General features: G+C 44.6%; 1 protein-coding gene across 4 annotated transcripts in view; it reads left to right on the top strand.

Annotated features, from left to right (window-relative positions):
- KNTC1 (kinetochore associated 1) overlaps positions 1 to 22,573 on the top strand; it is an 87,134-nt gene extending 64,561 nt beyond the window's left edge. For all 4 annotated transcript variants that reach the window (XM_027853497.1, XM_027853498.1, XM_027853495.1 and 1 more), the window contains 16 exons: positions 770 to 843; positions 1,455 to 1,665; positions 1,759 to 1,868; positions 3,235 to 3,281; positions 6,791 to 6,866; positions 7,698 to 7,816; positions 8,515 to 8,650; positions 9,522 to 9,617; positions 11,351 to 11,407; positions 11,824 to 11,878; positions 11,991 to 12,054; positions 13,465 to 13,594; positions 18,912 to 19,001; positions 19,576 to 19,721; positions 20,083 to 20,173; positions 21,810 to 22,573. In XM_027853497.1, coding sequence (XP_027709298.1) covers positions 770 to 843; positions 1,455 to 1,665; positions 1,759 to 1,868; positions 3,235 to 3,281; positions 6,791 to 6,866; positions 7,698 to 7,816; positions 8,515 to 8,650; positions 9,522 to 9,617; positions 11,351 to 11,407; positions 11,824 to 11,878; positions 11,991 to 12,054; positions 13,465 to 13,594; positions 18,912 to 19,001; positions 19,576 to 19,721; positions 20,083 to 20,173; positions 21,810 to 21,833 — 1,526 coding nt within the window. In that variant the 3' untranslated portion in view covers positions 21,834 to 22,573. The remainder of the gene's footprint in view (positions 1 to 769; positions 844 to 1,454; positions 1,666 to 1,758; positions 1,869 to 3,234; positions 3,282 to 6,790; positions 6,867 to 7,697; positions 7,817 to 8,514; positions 8,651 to 9,521; positions 9,618 to 11,350; positions 11,408 to 11,823; positions 11,879 to 11,990; positions 12,055 to 13,464; positions 13,595 to 18,911; positions 19,002 to 19,575; positions 19,722 to 20,082; positions 20,174 to 21,809) is intronic.
- Positions 22,574 to 23,554: the final 981 nt, after the last annotated feature.

Genomic DNA, 23,554 nt, shown 5'->3' with positions numbered 1-23,554 from the left:
GTGGATAAACTAGGTGTTGCTTTCCTAAAGAAACTATGGGGAAATGTGTTCCCATGGGAAAGTATGCTGTCTCTAGGCAGAACAGTGAAATGTGCCTAGTCAGATTCAGTATGTGTTCTAACCACAACAGGGTCACTGTGCCCCTGCTAATTATACCATCATCAATCTCCCAGCTTCGTACCTTCATCTCCCCGCTGTACGCACCCCCATTTGTCTTCAATACTTTACCACTCTCATGTTATGTGTTTGGCTCCTCAATACAATAAATCGATCAGCCATTCTCAATGAGTGGAGAACAGGGTTATTAGACTTGCTTGCATGTATATTCATGGTCTAGGGCTCTCCTTTTGGCTACAGGTAATAAAAATTGCCTTGGTTAAGCTAGAAAAATGCAAAGGACTGTTCATATTCTTTTTTTAAAATAATTTTTTACTTAATAGCATTTTTTTTTTCAATTACATGTAAAGATGGTTTTTCAACGTGCATCTTTGTAGGATTTTGAGCTACAAATTTTTCTCCCTCTCCCCTTTCCCTCCTCCCTCCCCAAGACAGTAAGCAATCACGTACAGTCATGTTAAACATATTGCCACGTTAGTCATATTGCGAAAGAAGAAATAGAGACTATTCATATTCTTCAAAAGTATTTTGTAGATAATTTATGCAAGATAAAAAGCAATCAGATATGTAAATGAAATATACTGGAAGTGTTACTTTCCAGCTTAACTAAAAAAGGATCATTTGAGACAAGGTGAATTTCTCCCCTTTTTAGGTTGCTACAAGATAACTACATTGAAATTTTGCCTTTATTTGGCTGAGAAATGGCTGAAGAAGATTCCGTCCCAGGTTGGTCCTTTAGATGTCATTCTCAGCTTATCATTTGTGTGTGCTGTGCTTGCTTAAGGTACCTTCTGAGAGGTAATGTGTCACGGTGGCCACACTGCCTTAGAGGCAGGAAGTTCTTCCTCTGACACATGGTGGCTACAGGCCAAGAGGAGGCCCCTGAACCGCTCAGTGCCCAGCCAACTCTCCAGTAGGCTGATGTGCAGACCAGTCACTGGCCTGTGCCCATAAAGGGAATTTCTATTTTGGAGCTCCCTCCACCGGTGAAATCACAGGTCCAGACTAATAGATAAATCAGTATATCAATAAATCAATGCCTCCCCACTGATGGGAGATCCTTTGGTTTGTTCAGGGGTTGAGGCACCTGCCTGTGAGTCAGTCAAGGGTCTAGAGCTGATGAGGAGAAACTCTGGGGCAGCAGCCAGTAGATGGGCCAAAGAGGGGTCATCTTACCTGTCTGGCCCTGGGGCCCTATCTATGGAATGTGGAGAGTAACATTTGCATAACTTCCTGGGCAGAGTCAGTGTGGAGAAAGCATGAAGCTACCCTCCAAACATTACTTCTTCTTTGTAATACAGGATTGCCTTTTGGTTTGTGATTTTTCTTTTTCAAAGGATGAAAGCCATGAGAAAGCTGAGGCCTTGTTGAAGCAACTGAGGCTGCAGTACCAGCGGTCAGGCACCGAGACTGTACTCATCACCCACCGCCTGAGCGCCCCGGAGCACCTGCGGCTGCTGGGGAAGCCAGCCCAGCTCATCACTAGTCTGTATGAGCACAGCAGCATCCCGCTGAGGGTCCAGGAACCAGCGGGCCAAGAGTGTCCTGGTGAGGCCTGGCACAGAAGGAGGCTGCCTGGCTTTCCCTCCTTTTGTATTCAAAATGCTGGTTAAAAATTCACTTTCTATTGTGTGCCTATAGATATCCATGCAGCTGCCAAGGAAATAGCTGAAATTAACAAGTTGGATTTGGAAAAAATCTGGGACACGCTTCTTGAAAAATGGTTATGTCCAACAACACAGACCAATGAAGTGAGTTCCTAAGGATCCCTCTGGGGATTTGGTGTTGTAAACAGGAAACTCATGACCTCTGCCCCAAGCCAGGCAGGGATCAGAAACGCCTCACTGTATGCACGCGCTCCCCATCTGGTCCTACTTCTTGTGAGCCTTATCCATGTCCTCACACGCATCTGTCACAGGGGAGCCACCCCCCCGGCGTAGGCCCTTTCTGGCAGCTTCTTGACGTCTTAAAGATGCCAGTACAGCATGTGGGCAATCCATTTCCTCTCTCTTACTCTTGCCACATGGCGACCTCTGGCCGAAGATGAAAAGAGCTCTCCTCCCATGGGGGGATTCTGTACTGAGTCTTTAGGTCTTACACCGAAAAGGTTTGAATAGGGTGAATTTTGTTGCTTTGGGTTTTTTTTCTTTACAATATTATTTTTTTTAGGCAGTTTAACGTCTTAGGATTGAGAATTTCCAAAGTGTGATTTTTTTCTTCTTTTTTCTTTTATTCATAAAAGAGGACCTGAGAAACATTTCTAGTTCAGGATAGCATTTGCTATCCCAATATTGATTTTTTTTTCCATTATTTCTTTAGGATTTTAAGGTAGAGCTTAGTGGATAGCATCATCAAGAGTAAGCACCAGGAGTAAGCAGCATTTTCTTTGAAGTCTGTGGTTATACATAAATAAGATGCCTTAAAAGAGACAGTATGGAGTGATGGATAGAGGGCCAGCTTCAGTCTGGGAGCCTAGGATTCAAGCCCTGCTTCTGCACATGTTGGGCAAATCCTCTACTTTGAGTGCCCCCAGCCAGCTCTCTTAGGATTAGAAATTGCAGAGAGGCCTCACCTGCCTTGGTGGAGGAAGTTTCTTCACCAGGATTTCCCTACACCAATTAAATGACAGATCCAGGAAAAAAAAAATAGTCTACCTTCTTCCTCAAGGTTCAGCAAACATTCAGTAAATGCCTACAATGCGTGAGCCACCATGCTTGGGGATACAGAAACAAAATGTATGAAAAAGGCGCTGCCTTCAGGAAGCTATTCTGGGGGGAGGTGGGGTACCGATGAGCAAAGAAGGTTGAAGGGGATCAGAGCATTAGTCACTGACCAAGCCTGGCACTGACTCAGTCCCTGGAGAGCTCCTGAAAAGGGCATGTCAGTTATACTTTAAATTCATAAAGAGGGCATTGTATGGAAATTAATCCTATGGTGGGGCCCACTGTAAAGACAAGAATCCTTTCATAAAGCAAAGAATGACTTTTTTTTTTAATGTTTCACATATGGGATTTGATTTGAATTTCCTAAATGGAGCTATACCTATACAAACTAAGGAATTTTTTGGATGTCATTATTTGATTTTTTTAATTTGATTTTTTTTTTAAATTTTCAAAGATACCTTCAGAATTCTTTAATATTCAAGGAGATGAAGCCCTCCAAAGGTACACTCATTTTCTTTACTTTTAGAAGAGTTTTACAAAAATAAATGTTTTAGTTGCGTCTAAAAGTCCAGCACTTCATAAACTGTGTGTCACAATCACAAATGGGGGGTCACAAGCGGAAAAAGTGTAAGAAGTCCTGTACTCTAAACTATATCTTGTCACCAGGTCCAGATCTTGGAGAGTTATACTACAGAGTGGGTTAATGATTCGTCATTGAGACTCTTGATACAGCTTATGCAGAAATCTTTTTTTCCCCTAGGTCCATTTCATTGATTCATTATTTGATAATACTCAGCAGATCATAATTGTTTATCATCAACATGCATTCCAAGACTCAGACATCTTTTAAAATATTTTATCAATATCTTTTGTATGTATACCATCTTCATTTCTGAATACATTACCCCTCACTCATCTAGGGAATCATCCCATTTATGTAAATTGAAAAAAAAGACAGTGAGAAAAAAGTAGTTTAGGGGTAGCTAGGTGGCGCAGTGGATAGAAAACTAGCCCTGGAGTCAGGAGGACCTGAGTTCAAATCCGGCCTCAGACACTTGACATTTGCTGGCTGTGTGACTCTAGGCAAGTCACTTAACCCTAATTGCCTTGCCCCAGCCCCCCAAAAAAAATAGTTTAACAAAACCAACCAATACGTTAGCAGAGTGTGATTGTACAAGCAAGGTTCCATACCCGTTTCTTCCCCGCCCCCCTACTCCCCCCCACCAAAGAGCGGGGCTGTGTTTTCTCATCTTTTTGGGACAGAACTTGGTCATTAAGTTAGGTAATCATACCGCCTTCAGTTTCATTTTTTGTTCTTTTCATTCATCCTGTTATAGTCATTGTGTGTACTCTTTTCTGGGCTCTGATCACTTCACTCTGCATCAGTTCATACAAGTCTTTTCATGTTGTTCTGAATTCTGTGAGTTAGGCTAGAGGTCTCTTCTAGCCCCCAAATTCTGTGGTTCTTTGCATTCGTCGTTTACAGTGGCTCAACAGTGTCATTACATTGTGTACCACAATCTGTTAATGAACAGCCATCCCTTTCTGTCTTCTCTGGCAGTAAATCAATCAGTGAGCATGTATTAGGCAGTACTATGTGCTGGGCACTCTGCTTTGTGCTGGGAATCCAAAGAAAAAGCAAAAACAAACTGTACCTGCCCTCCAGGAGCTCACATTCTACATAAATAGATCCATCATAGTAGGTGGAAGATGAGAGGGTGGACCCAGAAAGGCCTTCTCTAGACGAGGTATTTGAGCTGAGCCTTAGGAGAACCAGGGATTCTAAGAGGCCGAAATGAAGAGAGAGAGTCTTCTAAATTGGCCTTGAGTCATTTCCTCTTTTGTCTTCAATCTCCCTTTCTCCACTGGTTTCTTCTCTGCGGCCTTTAAAAAAATAAAATCCTTGCTGTACCCTGCCATCCCTTCCAGCCATTTCATATCCCTCCTCGCATCATCCTCCCAACTCTTCTTGCCAGGACCAACCTTGTATTTGTGTACCTGAGCCCAATCCCTCCCCGCTTCTCTAGCAGATTTCCCCCTTAGTCATCCCCTTTCTCACATCTCCTTATCTACTGGTTCTTTCCCTGCTGCCTTCAAACACACCCCAGTGTCCCCTCATGCCACTAGATGCTACCATCCCCTCCAGCTCTTGTCTTTCTCAGCCCAGCTCCTAAAAGAAGCTGTCTTCATTCATTGTTCCCACTTCCTTTGCCCTCACTGACTTCACAACCCTTTGCAGTCTGGCTTCCACCCCCATCACTCCCCTGAAATGGCTCTCTCAGGTTGTCGGTGATCTCTTACTTGCCACATCTCATGGCCTTTTCTCGATCCTCATCCTTCCTGACCTCTCTACAGCATCTGACACTGATGATCGCCCTTTCTTCCTGGATAATCCCTCTCCTCCTGTCTGGATTTTTGTGAAACTCCTCTCTCCTGGTATTCTTCTGATTTTTAGAAGAACGTAGAAGCAATGGGGAGCCGAAGTTTATTGACTAGAGGGGGATGATGAAAGGGGACCTCATTGCCTCTTGCCCATTGTCTTAATTGTTCCTCCTTCCATTTGCTGACCATCATCCATGTCATGACCCCTGAACTGTGGATGTATCACACAGCTCTGTCCGCAGTCCTCTCCATGGGTAAAATGATCATTTCTGTGCACATTATTCCCATAGCCCTATAACTCACCCTGTTCTCTCTTGAGCTTTATTCCTTCCTGTTGGACTTTTGAACTGGATGTCCCATAGGTGTCTCAGACTCTATCCATCCAAAGCAGAACGTGTCCCTCCTCCTGAAAACCCAACCCTCTTTCAGTCTTCTTTCTGTCAAGAGTACCATCACTCAGGCTGATTCTCAGCTCCTCACTCTCCCTCATCCCCAGGGCCATTTGATGCTGGATTTTGTTATTTCCATCCCCACAACATCTATCAAAACTTTCTCCTCCTTATAACACAGACGCTACCCAGAGTGCAGTCTGTCTTCACCTCTAGCCTGGACTATTGCGATAGCCTCCTACTTGGTATCCCTGCCTCCAGTCCCTCCCCACTCCATTATGTCCTCTACACAGCTGCAACAGTGTGAGCACATTGTCTCCCTCTGCTCAGTAACCTTCTGTGATCTAAATTAAACTCCTGGCATTTCCCAACCTGGTCCCAACCCACTTTTCCAGCCTTATTCTACCTTACTTCACTTCCTACACATTGTGGTCTAGTTTTCTTTTTCCCACATTTCTGTGTGCTTTGTCACTGGCTGTCCCTCATGCCTGGAATCCTCTCCCTCTTCATCTCTCTCAAGCACTGCTTTAAAATAATTGTTTTATTCAGAATTTAACAGAAAAAAAAGAATTGAAATTACAAATCTCAGTTATGTACAGCTTGCTTTGCTTTTAAAATGTACAATTAATTCAGTATGTAATGTTCAAAACTGTCCTGCTTGTCTGTAATTCTTTTCTTCTTTCTGCTCTGTTCTACACATTTTATCTAAAAAAAAAATTTCAGTGACCCTCTACATGCAGCCTTTCCTAATTTCCCCCAACTCCTAGTGCTCACCCTCCCTAAACTGCTTCCTATTCATGTTGCATCATATGTATAAGTCGTCTCCTGGTAGAATGTAAGCTCCTTGAAGGCATGGGCAGATTTCCTTTTGCTTTTGGGTCCCTAACACCTGGTACAGTGCAAAACTAGAACTTCTTGCTTTATCACAAGTATTAGTAAGGTTACACAAGGAAGACTAAAGCCATTTGAGCCCAGTAGCATCCTTATTTGCTTTCCCCTTTTAACGTCATTAAACAAGTTTTCTTTGCCATTTTTTAATTGTTATACTTAAGAGGTGTGTGTGTATGTGTACATACATATATGCTTTTTATATAAAAATATATGTACATATAATTATACTTAAGGGAAGTCTCATCTTTTCTAATAGAAACTGAAGTCTCATTTGTACTACTATAATCTCATAGTATTTTATCATTTATTTTAAATATAAATGGATTTTTTCCTCTTTGTTATTTGCAGAGTTATATATCTCCTCCAAATACGTCCCATTGATTATAGTTCAAGAATGTTATTTTTGGCTGCAACTTCTGTATCTGTAAGTTTACATAAACTCATAACTGAAACCTACTTTTGCCTCTTATATCTGAATCTCAAGATCTCAGGTTGGAGCAGCTTGACAGGGAAGCTAGTCTAGCCCATTAGCTCAAAAGTACTCTCTTCTGTGATGTGCCAAACGAGGGGTCCTCCCGCCTCGGCTCGAAAACCTTGAGTGAGATGGAATCCATTGCCTCCTGAGGCAGTCCATCCACTTTTAGACTTTTAGGAATTTTCCCCCCATGTCAAACTAAGCTTGTCTCTTGGCCACTTTCAGCTGTTGATCCTACTTCTATCTGCTGGGGCCAAGCAGAGCCAAGTGACTCCCTCTTTCCCATGACGACCCTTCAGATACTCAGGGCAGCCTTTGTGCCCAATTTTATTCTCTAGGCTAAACAGTCTCATTTTTTTCAACCATCCCTCATGGCGTGCTCTTTTCACATTTTTAGATTTAATTTCTTTAAGAAATCTCTATGACTCATAATGAAGTCTTTGCTTACCGCTAGATTTCTGGAAAACAAGTCATCCATTATAAACCGTATGAACAAGACATGATTAAACTTCGCCGCTTGGGGCGGGCTACCATCACCATCTTCTCTCCAGTTGCATTTTCTGCCCACGTCCCAGGCACAGTCCATGTGTGGTGGTGCGCGCTACTGCCCATTGGCAGAGCTAACAGATTATACAGAAAAAATCTGCTTTGCCAAAGAGCCTGGGCTGTGGTGCTTGGTGGGGTCTCCTGGTCTTGTGTCTGTTGTCTGAGTCTGAGCAGGTGATATTGACTACATCCGGCAGGAGTGAACGGACTCCCAAAACTCTTCTTGGTTTTCAGACTCGTGCTGTAGGTCAGTTGACGTTTGCTTATAGAAGACGAGCTCTTCACTGTCTCTTGTGTTTGGCAGACAGAGAAACAATTGAGTCTCTCTTCAGGAAACCTTTTGAGGAAGTAAAGTAAGTGGAATTAAATTTGTAGCAGAAACATGTATAGTTGTGACTCCCTGAATAATTGATGGAGCCTAATTCATTTTAGTGGATTTTGCCTTCAAGAATTAATAAATGTTAATAAACATGATTAATCATTTGAGGGTATGATGCTAACATTAACAAAAAACTAAAAATCTCTTTTTAGTGCATAGCGAACCAGGGCTGGAGACAGGAAAACCTGGGTTCAAATGTGACTTTTATTAGCTGTGACCCTGGGCAAGTCACTTCACCCTGCTTGCCTCAGTTTCCTCACCTGTAAAATGAGCTCGAGAAGGAAATGGCAAATCACTCCCGTATCTTTGCCGAGAAAACCCCAACTGGGTTCACGAAGAGTCAGACTGAAACAACTGAACGACAACAGCACAAAAAAAAATCTCTTAAAACACCCCCCCTAACAGAGTGTGTTTTAGCCTTGTTTGCCACCTTACACTCATTTATAACTTAATGTTTAAAATGTTTTTAGAAATGAAAGCAACTTTTTAGGACTATTCCATTTTTTTTAAAATGTAACAAATAATTTATTTAATCTCAAATTATGAATGTTTTCTCTGAAGATATTTAAATGTGATGGTTAGAATTCTTCATTTGTAGATAACTACTAAAACTCTGTCCCTCCAAATACCTCCTTTATTTATTTATTTGTTTATTTATGTATTTATTTGAAGGTGCTTTTTGAAATGCATCACTTTCCTGGCTGCATTTGAAATGTTGAACATCCCTCTCACATATGAATCGTTTCACAACAGTCCTAAAGAAGGAATGATTAAGGGCCTATGGAAAAATCATAGCCATGAACCTATGGTATGTAATTTGAGTCAGTCAGGTAAATTGAAAACTCTTTTCTGGGGCTAAAAGGGAGCAATGGGAAGAGTCTTCTGTAGCCCTGAATTTATTTTTCTCTCCAATACCATGAAGCCACAGTGTTTTCCCCTTCATTACAGGTAAAGGATTTTTTGGAGGCAACTGATGTTCAAAAATAAAATTTGTCAGTGCATAGATACACTCAGGTTCAGTTCCTTTTTATATGAGATTCCAAATTCCCTCTAATTTTTGAATGGACAAATGAATAAAAAAGCTTTTATTAAGTGCTTGCTTTTGCCAGGCACTGTCAAGCATCAGGGATACAAATACCAAAAAAAAAAAAATAATAATACAGTCGCTGCCCTTCAAAGAGCTTTTATTTGAATGGGAGAAAAAACACATGGGAGCAGGTGAGGGGCAACACATGTTGGGGGAGGGGAGCAGTATCTTAATTTGCAAAGTTACAGGTTTGGTTCCTGAAGCCATATGGTAGTAGGTGGATACACCCTTTTCAGTAGCAGTGGTATTGATTTGATGATGGTTCTAGAATAGAAAAATGCAAATGCATTTGGCAAAAAGATGGCGGCAAGTAAAGGAGAAGGTGGCTGGGCTTGTCTCCATATGGACACCACATGAGGCCCTCACCAGTCAGGGCAAGAGTTTGGTACTTAGGACAAGGCTTCTGTTCTGAAGGTGTATCAGCAGCTGCAGCTGGGGAGAACGTGGCGGTAGGGGATCGCCTAAGTCACTGATAGAATATAAGCTCTTTGAGGGCAGGGACTGTTTTCTTTTTGTCTTTGTGTCCCCTGGTCTTGGCACAGAGCTTAATGAATGACTGCCTGATAACAGTATTCCTTTTCTTTGGCTTCAGGCTGTGAGATTGGTGACTGAACTTTGTTTGGAATACAAGGTATATGACACTCAGCTTTGGAGTGGGCTGTTACAAAAGCTGCTTGGCTTCAACCTGGTAAGACTTATTCCTCTTCAGTAGAGAAAATGTTGTGACTTTAGCAGAGAATTTCTTTTTCTTTTTCTTTTTTTTGGGGGGGGGTGAGGCAATTGGGGTTAAGTGACTTGCCCAAGGTCACACAGCTAGTGAGTGTTAAGTATCCAAAACTGGATTTGAACTCAGGTCCTCCTGACTCCAGGTCTAGTTCTCTATCCACTGTACCATCTAGCTACCCCAGCAGTGAATTTCTTAAGTATTTTACACCGGTGGTGGTGGTGGTGTTGGTGGTGGTTACTATCTACTGCAGATATGTACATTTTAAAAGTAACCTTTATTAAGCACCCATTATGGGCAAAGGTCTAGGCTAGGCTTATCTCTATAGAGAGATAGAAAGAAAAATAATATGCACGCGCCTGTACAAGCCCCTTCGGTCCTGAGACTCAGAAGCTGTAGGGGAGAGAAAACACGTGAGTATCGATAACTTAGACAAATTATCCTATTCTGCAGAAACTCCATCACGCGGCCCACCATCCATAAATGGATATGGTGCAATGTGGTGTTAAATCTCTCGATGCAGACTTGTTTACAAGAGCTGTTATTAAACTTATACTTTAGTCCTTCACCAAGCTAAGATTTCATCAGTCCAGGTACTTCTCCTGTCAGTGAAGATTGCAGTCCCTCTGTGCTATAATAATAATAATAATAAACATTTATATAATGCTCTAAGATTTGCAAAGTACTTACTAATATTATCTCATTTTATCCTTGCAACAACCCTGACAGGAAGGTGCTATTATTATCTCCCTTTAACAGATGAGAAAACTGAGGGAAATAGACCAAATGACTTGCCCAGGGTCACACAGCTAGTAAGAGTCTGAATCAGGTCTTCCTGATTCCAGGTCTATCACTGAATCTATTTGGCCACCTAGCTGCTTCTAATAGCCCATCTTCATGAATTGTTGAAAACATCAGCAGCCACTCGGTGACCAGCCCCGTGGTTCCGAGCCTCTGCCCTTCACCGTGGCGGGTCCTCAGATGACAAAGAGATGTTTTCTTGAAGCCTTTCAAGCCTGGCCATACCCTTGTTTATGTGCTATTGGCATAGCCTCTGAGAGCCCAGGGTCCCCTTTAGGTCCCCCAAGAGGCTTTGGAGCAAAACATGGGGGAAAAAACATTTGGAGGCAGCCAGGAAAGGTAGTGTGAAAACTGGACTTGGAGGTAGGAAGACCTGAGTTCAAATCCTGCATCACACTTTCATTAGCTGTGTGATACTAGGCAAGTTACTTAACCTTTACTCAGCCTCGGTTTCCGCATCTGTAAAGTGGGGGAAATAATATTGCCTACCTGCCTGGTTGCTTGTGTAGGTTAAATGGGATAACATATGGGGCAGCTAGGTGGCACAATGGATAGAGCTCCGGCCTTGGAGTCAGGAGGACCTGAATTTAAATTCCCCCTCAAACACTTGACACTAAGTAGCTGTGTGACCATGGGCAAGTCACTTAACCCTGCTTGCCTCACCAGAAAGAAAAAAAAAATAGGATAACGTGTTTGAAGTGCTTTGCAAAGATTAAAGAGCTGTAGAAATGCTAGCTTTTATTATTAAATTAATATGCAAAATGTCTGCACAGATTTCTGGGCAGTTTATGTATAATTTACAAGTGTACTCTTGATAGAATATATGTTTTATCTTCAAATATCTCATTTGAAACTGTGGAATAATAAATTATTCATTGAAATTTCTTTTTTTCCAGATTAACTATCTAAGGAATGTTTTAACGGCAATTTCCAATATACATTCCTTATGGCAGGTATGTACTTTTTAAAAGAAGATTTTGTACAGTGGCATTTTCCTGGGTTAAGGTAGATATTTTAGTGGGATCTCCCCCCTCATGAGGTATATGTGGTTACCTAGTACGCTACAGTGTGTTCTGTCGCAGAATAAGGCCTCTTGTTGGAGGGGGGTCAGGTCCATGCTTTGTGCTCTCTGATCAGTGGAGCGGTCATGGTTTGACCTGGACATCCATGGTTCCACTGACCCTGGGTGAGTGGAGTCACTTGGTATGATCCACCCGGTGGGGATGACATTTTCCTGAATGGGAAGACAGTTAGGAATTTGTTACGGTGGGCAGTGTCGTGCAGGAATTCTGCCTGAGGGCCGCGGTTTGGAGGTGACAGAGGCCCTGCCGCAGACCCTGAATCTGTGAGATGCGTTTACTTCCTACAGATCCCTTACTTCGGCAGGGCGTGGCAGCGCGTCTCCCAGATACCTCTAATTTCAGGTACCTTTTTCCGTTCTTTGGCTTTCCAATACCCAGGTATTATAATTCAGTAAGAAGAACAGTGTTGTGATGTCAGTGTTTTTCATTTGGGTTTTGAAAATTTTATTCTCAGCCTCTTGCCCACTGAGTCCTACTCAGTTGTCAGCCTGTCGTGAAAGTCTCGTGGTTCTGCTCGAGTAAGTAAAATGTTGTTTCTATATTGTCAAGAAAAATGATAAACCTACTGCATTAGAAAAACGCTTAATCTTAAGAAACTCTCTAGGCAGGCCTCCACATTTTTTCAAGGCTAAACCTGCCATGTAAGCTTTTCTCATGGCCTATCATGCCTTAGCTTCTGTGCTGCTGTGTGTGGTATTGAGGGCCTACTGAGTTGGGGATCAGAGGACCTGGGTTCAAATCCCAGCGCTGCCACCTGTTGTCCACGTACTTTTGGGCAAGTCGCAGCCTCATCTATAAAATGTAGGGACCGGAAAGAAAAACCTAGAGGACCTCTGAGGTGCCTTCTCAGTCTGGTGTCTTTGATCCTATCTTTTCTGCCATGTAAGTAGCACCTTGGTGGATAAATGTTTTTAGTTATTTAGTCGTTTCAGTCACGCCCAACTCTTTGTAACCCCATTTGGGGTTTTCCTGACAAAGACACTGTAGTACTTTGCCATTTCCTTCTCCAGCTCATTTTGCAGATGAGGAAACTGAGGCAAACAGGGTGAAGTGACTTGCCCAGGGCCCCATAGCTCGTGAGTTTCTGAGGCCGGATTTGAACTCAGGAAGCTGAGTCTTCCTCATTCCAGGCCCAGTGCTCCGTCCACTGTACTACCTAGCTTACTTTCTGTAAATAAAATGATTATTTTTCCCCATGGATTTGTGGAGCACCAAGTATGTGTCTAACAAGAGAAACAATACTTTTAGACTTAAGACTTCTAGGTCTTTAGAGACAGATACATTGTATTATCTAAGGATTTAGCCTTTCAAGCCTGATTTAAATAGTCTGTCAATTAATAAACATTCATTAAATACCTCCTGTGTGTCAGGCACTGTGCTAAATTCTGGGGAGACAGAGAAAGGCAAAAGACAGTCCCTGCCCTCGAGGAGCTTACAGTCTAATGGGGGAGACAGCTTGCAAACAGCTACGGACAAATGAGCTCTAGACAGAATAGGAGGAAATAGGAAAGAGCTAAAGGAGGGGAGGCCCTAGTCAGCAAATAGTTAGGAACTTTGTTTACTTTCCCCATCCGAATGCCTTCCAGCCTTTCTCCATCTGCCCCATGACAATGCCCTCCTCGAGGCTCCCGGCACATTGTCTGCCTGGAGCACAGTAAGCACTTAATAAATGCTTAGATGATACATTTAGTTGTGAGTTTAGCCTTCCCTTTCATGCCAGTCCATGAGCAAGGTCATGGATGACTTTAGTTTACTGATTAATCAGCATTTAAGCCAGCAGTTTTTTAATTGTTTGAAAAATCTTTTATTTTTTTTAATAATAAAAAATTGAGGAGACAAAAAGCAATTGTGGGAGATTACTAAAGGTGGTTAGTGTCTCCTTCTGCCCCAGACCTATCTTTAGGAAGTGATTGCCTGTTCTCTTGAAGGTGCCCTGTTTCCATGGACCTGGATATGATTGGGATTGCCAAGCAGTACAGCCAGCTGGAGCTTCCAGCCTTTGCCTTGGCCTGCCTCCTGCTGATGCCGCACTCGGACAAGAGAGACCAGCAGCTTCAGGTACTCAGGAGGTGGAGGAGGGACCCCTGCCCAGGGGCCGGCAGACCCCCCCTGCGTGGCGTCTGCCCAGCCCAGGACTCTGCTTGTTTCTCCACGAGCCTGCGAGACCTCAGCTGTCAGCTCTCATTCCTGCTTCCTGAAAACCAGTAGTCAAAACTGTGAGCAGTCAGAAGTGACTCTCCCTGGACCGCATTAATTTTCTACTCATGGGGAAAGAATCCCACATGAAGTCTTGATTTTTCAAGATATTAAGCTCTGAAAGAGCTCCCTGGCTCCTGGCTGCTGGCTGCTTCCTCCCCAGCCCTCCCCACCCTGTCCCTCTCCTGGGCATTAGTTGTTCTGAGTTGTTCTCGCCCAATGGGCCCGGTTCTGCTCCTCTGGGAGGCTGAAGCTCACTCGGGGCATTTTCACTTTTGTAGTGCCCACGCTCGGTGGCGCCTTGTACTTGTCATCACCTCTCCGCGCTCCCAAGGTGCCCTTCTCAGAGCTGGCCCTTGTTGTGGCAGGCACAGAACGTGCTCTGTTCATGGGGCAGTGGTTGTCTTTGCCTAACGCACCGGCTGCATCAAGAAGATTCGCCCGTCATATTACCAGGGGCTCCTTTCATTTGTCCCTTTCAGATTGAAAACCAGTTCTTTTAGTAGTTGGTTTTTATTGACGTGTTTTGTTTTGAGTAGTGTACTGGAATGAGACCACCCTTGTGAATGCTTGGTTGGGTGTGTGTTTGGGAGGAGCCTAGGGGTAGGAAGACTAGACACAAAAGTTTTCAGTTCTCCTTGGGTCAGTCCAAGAAGGTTTCATACAGGAGCTTCCTTTTAGACTGTTCAGTCGTTTTTCAGTTGTGTCCAATTCTCCATGATCCCTTTTGGGGTTTTCTTGGCAAAGATCCTGGAGTGGTTTGCTGTTTCCTTCTCCAGCTCATTTTACAGATGAGGAAACTGAGGCAAACAGGGTGAAGTGACTTGCCCAGGGTCACACAGCTAGTAAGTGCCTGAAGCCAGATTTGAAGTCAGGAAGATGAGTCTTCCTCACTGTAGGTCCAGCGCTATCTGTTGCACCGTCCAGCTGCCCTTCTTTGAGACTAGTAGCACGTTCCGAGGATCAAATGAGATGCTAATTGTAACGCACTTGGCACGGTATCTGGCACGCAGTATGGCTATAGAAATGGTAGCTATTATTATTATTGAGGAAAGAATGCTGACTTTTACTCATTGCCTCTGAACTCAAATCCTAGCTCTGCTCCTTAAATCTGTGTGACCTCGGGCACGTCCTTCACCCTCTCTTGGCCTCAGTTTCCTCTATGTAAAGTGGAGCTGAACTTGCCTACCTTCAAGGTCTCTTCCAAATCTAAATGCTGTGAGCCCATGAGCCTCATCTGGATCGTTCCTTTAAAGCAGAGGCTCGTAACCTGCTGCCCAGCTTGTACTATTTTGATAACTGTTTCGTTATCATTAATTTCCTTTGTCATCTACATTTTTTGGGTGTATTTAAGAACACGATTCTGAGCAGGGGTCCCTAGGCTTCAGCAGACACTGCCCAAAGGGTCCAGTGGCACATAAGGAAGAATTTCTATTGGAAGAGATTGTGGCTGCTACAGCTCAGAGCTCGGCCTCCATGCAGAGTGTCGTTTTGTCTTTAGCACCAACCCCAGCCGTCCATCTTCTTCTGTGGGGACTGGTGTCTGAAGGACCAGAAAAATCCATTCAGACTTACTATCTTTTTCTTTCTTTCAAATTTTTTTTTTTAGTTAATCAAACTAAGAGCCGTGTAGGTCTTTGCTAGGAAAAGAAATGTCATTTGAAGCATGATTCAAAGAAACGCATTTGTTTTTGTTCCAAAGATGGACTTTCTTACTCACAGTCCAGTCTGAGCGACTGTATAAACAGGTGAAAATTAAAGCCCTCCAGGATTTGATTAGTAGCTGAAGACTGCAAAAGAGATGTTACGTAACAGTACAAGGATTACCGCGGTTAAGAAGAGCTCAGATGAAGGCAGGACTCCTCCGTAACCCAACATTGAAGGTCTTTGACAGTCTCTGTCAAACCTGTGTTTCTGCTCTTCTCTCGTTTACTCTCTTCACACACTCTGCATTTCTGGGAAATTGGATTCTTTGCCCCTCCCAGAACTTGTCCCATATTTGCCTCTGCCCGTGCCTTTATTCACACCATCCTGCTCACCGAGAAGCTGCTCTCCCTCTTCCCAGCTTTAGCTCCCGATAGCCTCTGTCCTTCAAGCCTCCGCTCAGATGCCACCTCCTCCCTGAAGCCTTCAATGATTTCTCTAGGTGAAGTGTTCTTTCTGTTCTTGAATCTTTCATAGCACTTTGTTCCTCTTCTGGATGTGTACGTTCCACTTGTGTGTCATCAAATCAGTAAACATTTATTAAACACCTACTATGTGCCAGGCATTGTGCTGAACAATGGGAATTTAAAGACAAGGGAGGCAAGCAGAGCAGTTGTTTGAGGCAGCACGTGGGGAGTAGGGCTTCAGGCACCCTGGTGAGGCCCAGAGAGTACAAAGGCTGATGGTGTGGGGACCAGGGAGGGGGTGGTGGAGGGAGCTGGGCAGTGCTGGGGGCACAAAGAGCCATTTACATCACTGGATTGGAGTTGGGAGCACTTGGGCAGCACAGACCCTGCTCCAGGGGCAGGAGTTTGGGGTCCCCTTTTTTATATTTGGTGGTGGGAATGACTGACTCTTACCCATGCCACCTTCGGCTTAGTTCATTAACACATCCACATCTCTAAGTTATCGACACCATCTTAGGGTTAGTTTGTTTGCGTAATGTGTTCCTGGTTTTACTGTGCATGTCTGGGGTTTATCTGTAGCTTACAGATGGAGAGGCTCTAGCTGCCTTCCCCTAATTTAGTACGTAATCTCAGGATGTGGCCTCAGTGAGTGTATGAGATAGTTGCTGGTGCCTGTTATGCTCCTGTAAATTTATGAGACGGTTTTCAAGGAACTGTTATACATCCTTCATTTGTGGAAGAGTTGTAAGTAACTTCTATGTTCCCCTTTTGCAATCTGACTTCCTACTGTTGTTACCTTTATTAACTACTTATAAACTTACTATACTAACTTTTTGAGGTGGGGTGGTCGGGGGGCCAGAACAAGACATTATTTCAACACAACCAATTTGGCACCAAAAAGAGGCCCATACTTTATAATAGTTATTTGTGTCTCCGTCTTATCTCTCTTACTAGATCTTAAATCCCTTTAGGGGATAAGGGCTATACCTTTTTTTAGGGGGGATGTTGTTGATATCTTTGGTTTTATACAACACCTTCATTTCTGACCATATCCTTTTCCGTTCTCTACCTAGGAAGCATTTCTTGTAACAGAATTAAAAACACCAAAAAACGAAACCAACCGACCTATCAGTTGTATTTGGACAGTGAGGTGGTGCATAGAGCACTGGGCCTAGAGTCACAAAGACCTGAGTTCAAGTGTAGCCTCAGATCCTTACTAGCTCTGTGACCTTGGGCAAATCACTAAACCGCTATCTGCCTCAGTTTCCTTCTCACCTCCCTCCCAGGGTCCCGGTTGGAAAACTCTGGGCATGGTGCATGGCACAAAGTAAGCTCTGTGTAAATGTCCGTTATGGCGATGACGTATCGTCCACCATGTGCAGTGTTGTGCACACGCAGTCTCCCAGCCCCGCACAGCAGGGAGGGGTGTGTATTTCTAGCCTCTTTGTGTCCAAGAGGACAGGGAGCATCCCATTCCTTCTTTGTATCTCCACGTCCACGCCTGCACCGAACATCTTCCATCCTGGAACTTAGTAGAGGTTCACTGAATGAATAAACTCAGGCTGAAGTAATGGGGCAGGGTTTGGTAAAACATCTCTTCTCCAGGACCCAGGTTGGTCGCATGTTCTCAAGCTGGTGAGAGAGAAGGTGACCAGGACCAGGGCTAGCCCGTGGCTTCCCACTATCACCTGTGCGAGAGCAGGAAGGGGAACATGTGGCCGGGAAGTCCTTTGGGAAAAACACCCTCGTGGTTTAGTGCGGGAGGTGTGAGAGGAGAAGGCAGCCGAGCAGGAAACAGTTCACCGGATGTGGGATCTCCCCCTCCTGCAGATGCCCCACGGGACGTCTGAGCCGTCTCTCTCGCCGCGCTCAGTGGCCCCCATGACGTCTCTCACGGACACACCCTTTCCCTCTGCGCCCTTGGCCGCGTCCCTGTTACCTCTCCCCTGGATGGTTGTAACGGCTCCTGATCGGCCCCCCTGATTCAAGTCTCTTTTGCTCCCGTCCATCTTCCACATAGGAATGAATGAAAAGGCCGTTACTGTGGGCCAGGTTCTATGCTGCTTTCCTGTGATCCAAAAACAAGGAAACGAGTCCCTGAGATAGTGCACACAGGAAGTGGGTGACCAGGTCGGGGAACTCACAGAGATACACAGGCCCTTTCCAGGAGCAGTGGCTGGTGGATTACAGTTCCCAGGCGAGAAGTGGAAGGTTGGGGGCCAGAAGGATGGTATTGCACGTGCTCGAGTCAGGCCGGGGTGGAGAAGAGCGCGTGCGGCCTGCACGTGGTCCTCCTGGAGGGCTCAGCGGCGGCTCCGGAAACAGCTGCCAGAATACCCTTCCTGGGTCACCCCATGTGCGACCAAGTCACTCCCCTGCTCCCAATGCTTCCGTAGCTCCCTGTGGCTTTGAGGATAAAATTTCAATTCCTCACCTTGACATTTAAAGCCTCTCACCACCACCTGGCTGCAGCCTATCTGTCTAGGACTGTCCAATAGTCCTCCCCTCACGTGCTGTAGTGACTTCTGTCCAAGCCGGCTGCCCCTGCCACCTCTGTACTTCTGCACAGGCTGTCCCCGAGCCTGGAATGTCTTCTTTCCTTCCTTCCTTCCTCCTGTCCTTCCGTCCTTCCCTTCTTTCCTTTAGAATCCCTCTGTCCTTCAAGCTTAACCCAGGTGCCACTTCCTGTAGGAGGCCTTCCCTCCTCCCCCATGTGTTGGCGTCCCCTTCCTCTTCAAAAGTGTCTTGTGTTTGTTTATATGTGTAAATGTTTGATCTCCCCCTTGCTCCCGGGAAGATGGCAAGGACTGTGTTTTATCTTCGTATCCCTACTGCCTTGCCCAGTAAGAACCTGTTAGATTGAACTGAACTGAACTCAACTGTGATTCATCAATGATGAGCAATCCCGTGATGGCTCCATCATCTCCTCTACATCTGATTTTCCTTCTTGGCAATTTTCGAGTGGAAATGCTCCAAGCGTGACTTAACTTACTAGTGAGGATGCAGCTTTCTTTTTGTCACTTTTGAATCTCCACTGCTGATTTTTCCTACTCCATTTTTCCCCACAGAATTTCTTGGGCTGGTGTAATCCTGAGACTGTCTTACAGCAAGTAGACGAGCATATGAACGTCGGGCGGCTGGCGGGGTTTGCCTGTCAAGTGAGTAACTGCTTCAGTTCCCTTTTGACATCACAGATTTTATCTTCGTGGGCGACAGCCGGCCCTCGATGAGGACTGGGACATTCTCACTTCCAGATTGCCAAGGGGTGGCCTGGCGTAGAGGGAGAAGATGCTGAGCCCAAGTTCATCAGGAAGCCCTGGTGGAGCTCCCACCACTGACCCTTCCTAGCTGGGGGTGGGTGAGGGACTTTTCACTTCACTTCTCTGGGCCTCAGGCGGAGGCCTGGGACTGACGAGATCAGTGGAGGAGGCCTTCTCTGTGCAGACAAAATTGCCGCTCCTTAGAACATTCCTTCGCACAGTCACGTATTCAAAGTGTGCATCTCCAGCTGTGATATCTATTTAAACAGATTCTTTCCCTGTGCCGTGCAGAACAGTAACAGACACTGTCGAGTCTTTGCTGTCCTATCATGTCCTAGACAGGATTTAGCCCCCCCGGAAAAGGGATCTACTGTGGGTGTCCTGTGTGCAGTCATCAGAAATGCCTTAGCTCAGGGTGATGGCCTGGGGTCTGTGCCACAATCCGAATGGAGGAAGTTTTGTCATTTCACAGGTGAGGAATTTTATTCTGAATCACGTCATAAACAAGAGGCAGTTCGGGATGCTGGCAAACACAAAATACTTTCCCCTGTTGAAATCACAAGTGATAAGTACCCAGAAGGTCAAGGAGTTGGTGAACTATCTTGTCCATGATGACAGGTATGTTGGCCCAGTGCTTCCTGAGATGTCTCCTTCTATGTCTGAAGCAAGAAACGAGACAGAGACAACTGAATGGGGTTGAAATTCCTTATTCCAGGAAAAAGGCTGATATTTGAATCGATAATTGTATGTCAGCGACCCAATGGGTCCTGCCACAGGAGCACTGTCCCTTACCAGAGTAGCATTTGCCAGGATTTTGTTCAGATGCTGAGGCCTGGCTTGCACTTTTAGCCCATAACTAGTCAAACTATTTCCTATAACTCTCCTCCAATGTGACTATAGCTGGTGGTAGGTCCATGTTATTTGTATTGCAACCACATGACCTCTGAAGCATTAATGAGATTACTTTTCTATTACATAGTTTGGAAGAAGCCTCAGTCCTAATAACAGAATACTTAAAACAATGTGGGAACCCTGTGCCCCCAGACACAGCTCCTTGTGACATTGTAAAGGTAAGGAGAGCATCTGTAACCATAGGAAGTGCCCTTCACTTCCGAAATACACGTTCCTGGCATCCTAAAGTGGACCATTTTTCTTTATTAAGATTGTGGGTTAGGGGCAGCTAGGTGGTTCAGTGGATAGAAATCTAGCCCTGGAGTCAGGAGGACGTGAGTTCAAATCTGGCCCAAGACAGTTGACACTTACTAGCTGTGTGATCCTGGGCAAGTCACTTAACCCCAATTGCCTCACCAAAAAAAAAAAAAAAAAGATTATGGGTGTGTTTACAATCTTTTTGGCTGTGTGTACTTCAGAATTTGCTCATATTTTCAGTGAATCTTTGAAATATAGATTTTAGCAGTGTGGTCTGTTGGGAAAAGCGTCCTGGTGAGTCTGGAGTCTGAAGATTCGGCCACCCCCTGGCTGTGGGCTTAGACGTTTTCCCTAAGTCTCTTTCAGCTCTGATTGCTCATGGAGCTACGTTTTCAATAGAAGAACAGGTGTTGTATCGATACGTAAACAACAAGAATGATAACGCCTCTGGCAGGTTGCGGTTTGATGACATGGAGGCACTGGGGGGTGATGGGCAAAGGCCTGGCCTTGGACTCTGACACTTAGCAGTGATCATAGCTCAGTCACAGCCTCTCTGGGCTGCTGTAGGTGGGCTTCAGGTTGTGTTGGTGGAGGGTGGGACATAGGATCTTGGTTCTAAAGCTGAAAGGGACCTCCAAGGGCATCTAGTCCAGCCCCCTCATTTTACAGGTGAGGAAACTGAGGCTCAGGGAGCATAAGGGCTTCTCCAGAGTCACACAGGTATTAAATGTCAGAGGCAGGCTTTGAACTCTAGAGTCCAGTCTTCAGTTCCCAACGTGCCAATGACTTTAAATCCAATTGTATACCTCAAGCATAAGCTGAAGCTTTTGTTTAGAATGCCGTGTAAATGAAGCTTTATTAAAACTTTTTTATTCTTCATTTCAGATCAGACCAAACACACTTGTACTGATGGTGCAAGACGACTTTTCCTCAAGAAAGGGAAAGTTGATTCAATAGAGAAACTTAGAAAATAAAATTAGGAAGTAGGAAAAAATTGCTTGTGCCGTCTGGAGGTTATGTTTCAACTTTTCCTTTGTCTTGCCTAAACTCCGAGGGTCAGATGAGCTGCTTTGTGCGTGCATTTCAGTAATCCAATTCAGTTTTTTTTGTTTGTTTGGGTTTTTTTGAGGCAGAGTTAAGTGACTTGCCCAGGGTTATGTAGCTAGTGAGTGTCTAAGTGTCTAACAAACCTGTGTCTAAGGCCAGGTTTGAGCCCAGGTCCTCCTATCTCCAAGGCTGGAGCTCTATCCACTGCACCACCTAGCTGCCCTATCCAATTCAGTTTTTAAACGCTGCTTGACGTTGCAAAATCTTTTTTCTTGTGGAAAAAAAATTATTAAGAAATCAGACTCCCAGGGGCAGCTAGTTGGCACAGTGGATAGAGCACCGGCCCTGAAGTCAGGAGTACCTGAGTTCAAATTCGGCCTCAGACCAAACACTTGACACTTACTAGCTGTGTGACCCTGGGCAACTCACATAACCCCAACTGCCTTAAAAAAAAAAGAGAGAGAAATCAGACTCCTGATTATTTACTCTGTCTCCTTTGTCTCCCTTCAGATGTTTCTAAGTGAATCAAAGTAATTGTCACAAACCTCATACCTCCTTCCGGACGAGTGGAGCTTTGAACTTGACATTCACTAACAACAGTCGTCACTGTGGTTCAGCATTTACTGTGCAATAGAAACGTAACTGCTTGTCAAGTGAGATGGAGCATCTCGGTGCGTCCATGCGCTCTCTGGCCTCTGAGTAGCCCGAGGTTCAAAGGCCACAGAACTCTTGGACGTGCCACACGCACGTCTAGAATTTGGCCATTGGATCAACATGAGAATTCTCTTCCCTTTTGTTTCAAGGAAAGGGGAGCAAGGAGCCGTCCTCGGAATGTGTGCTCTGTGTTAAAGCCCGCGCATCCATAAAATGTTTTGTTATCCTCAATACGTTACTTTTGTTGAAGGCGATTGGAGAAATAATGCTTTGTCAATAGTATAAAACTTAGATGCTGTATTTATTTTCCTCTGTTTGTAGCCTAAGACATTTGTGATTATTCACGTGACTATAAACTGTTAACTGTAATTTATTTTTGTTCTGACCACTGAGAAATCATCACTGACTCAATTTTACATTAAAGACCAAATCACATTACAACCTGCTCCGACATTCTTTGCTAATGTTCCCCCCTTGTTCCGAATTCAATACGGAGAAGGAGGCAGCAGGCCGTGGTTGATTGTTGTTTGTTTGGCCTTCAGTCTAGAAGAGGACCTTGAGGTCAGGAAGGTAATGTCTTGACTTGTAAGCGAATTGGATTGAAGTGAGGCAGCGCTGTGCAAGGTCACCAGTCTCGCTCTCTTCTCCAGAGCCACTGGCCAGATATAGATCAGGAGGACTGGAGATGGCCCCGCAAGCCGGCCCCAGAGCCTCAAACACCTGCGTTCTAGCCGCGCCTCTGACACACTGGCCTCTGAGTGCCCCCCGGGCCTCTGGATTTGTCGATTAGATCAATACCTCTCTTCCCTTGAGCGCTCAGGGCCACCCAGAGATATCGGAGGCTGAAAGTAGCAGGGCAGGGTCTCTCTACATTGACAGAGGGGGTTTCCTTTCTGCAACTTCCCCATGCCACTGAAATCACAGGTTTAAAAAAGTACGTGCAAACCATGTAAAAAAAAAAAAAATGATCCAACCTAACTTCCTTAGTACTGCTCCAAGCAAGTGAGGGGAGGGATCACTTTTGTTATACAGAGAATTTCATGGATCACGGGCTTTGATCTGTATTTTAAATGAACCTCTTTATAACTGATAACTTCTGACTGGGAAACTTACTCCCACTAAAAAGAGAGGGAGGGAGAATTGAATTAAATCAAAGCTACTTATCATGAGCTTTGCTCAGTTTCCCAAAGTGAAGTGGGAGATAGAAATGGCAAGCCTGACTCGGAGTCAGGTGGATCCGAGTTTAAATCCTGTGCCAGAGCCTTAGTAGCTGTGCGAACCCTAGGCCAGACACTTAACCTTTCTCAGCTTTCCTTTCCTTCTCTGTAAAATGGGGATAATTAGAGAACCTACTTCTTAGGGTTGTGAGGGTCAAATGAGATAGATTGTAAAGCCCTTTGTTAACCTGAAAACCAAATGCTGGCTATTAATGATATTACTTTCTTAATCTCCATCTCTTAAAGCTAGTACTTTTAGAATAACAGCAATCCCTGCAGTGTGGTTGATGCTCAAAGCCAACAGTCAGAAAGGGCCCAGAAACCAAGAAACCCAGAGGTACAAGGAATGGGCGTCACCTTTGGCCTCGGTGGTCTCACAGCCGT

This window comes from Vombatus ursinus, unplaced genomic scaffold (genome assembly GCF_900497805.2).
Source record: "Vombatus ursinus unplaced genomic scaffold, bare-nosed wombat genome assembly UNPS02009994.1, whole genome shotgun sequence".
Taxonomy (NCBI): domain Eukaryota; kingdom Metazoa; phylum Chordata; class Mammalia; order Diprotodontia; family Vombatidae; genus Vombatus; species Vombatus ursinus.
The sequence above is the reverse complement of the archived record's forward strand: the minus strand, read 5'-3'. Positions and strand labels throughout refer to the sequence as shown.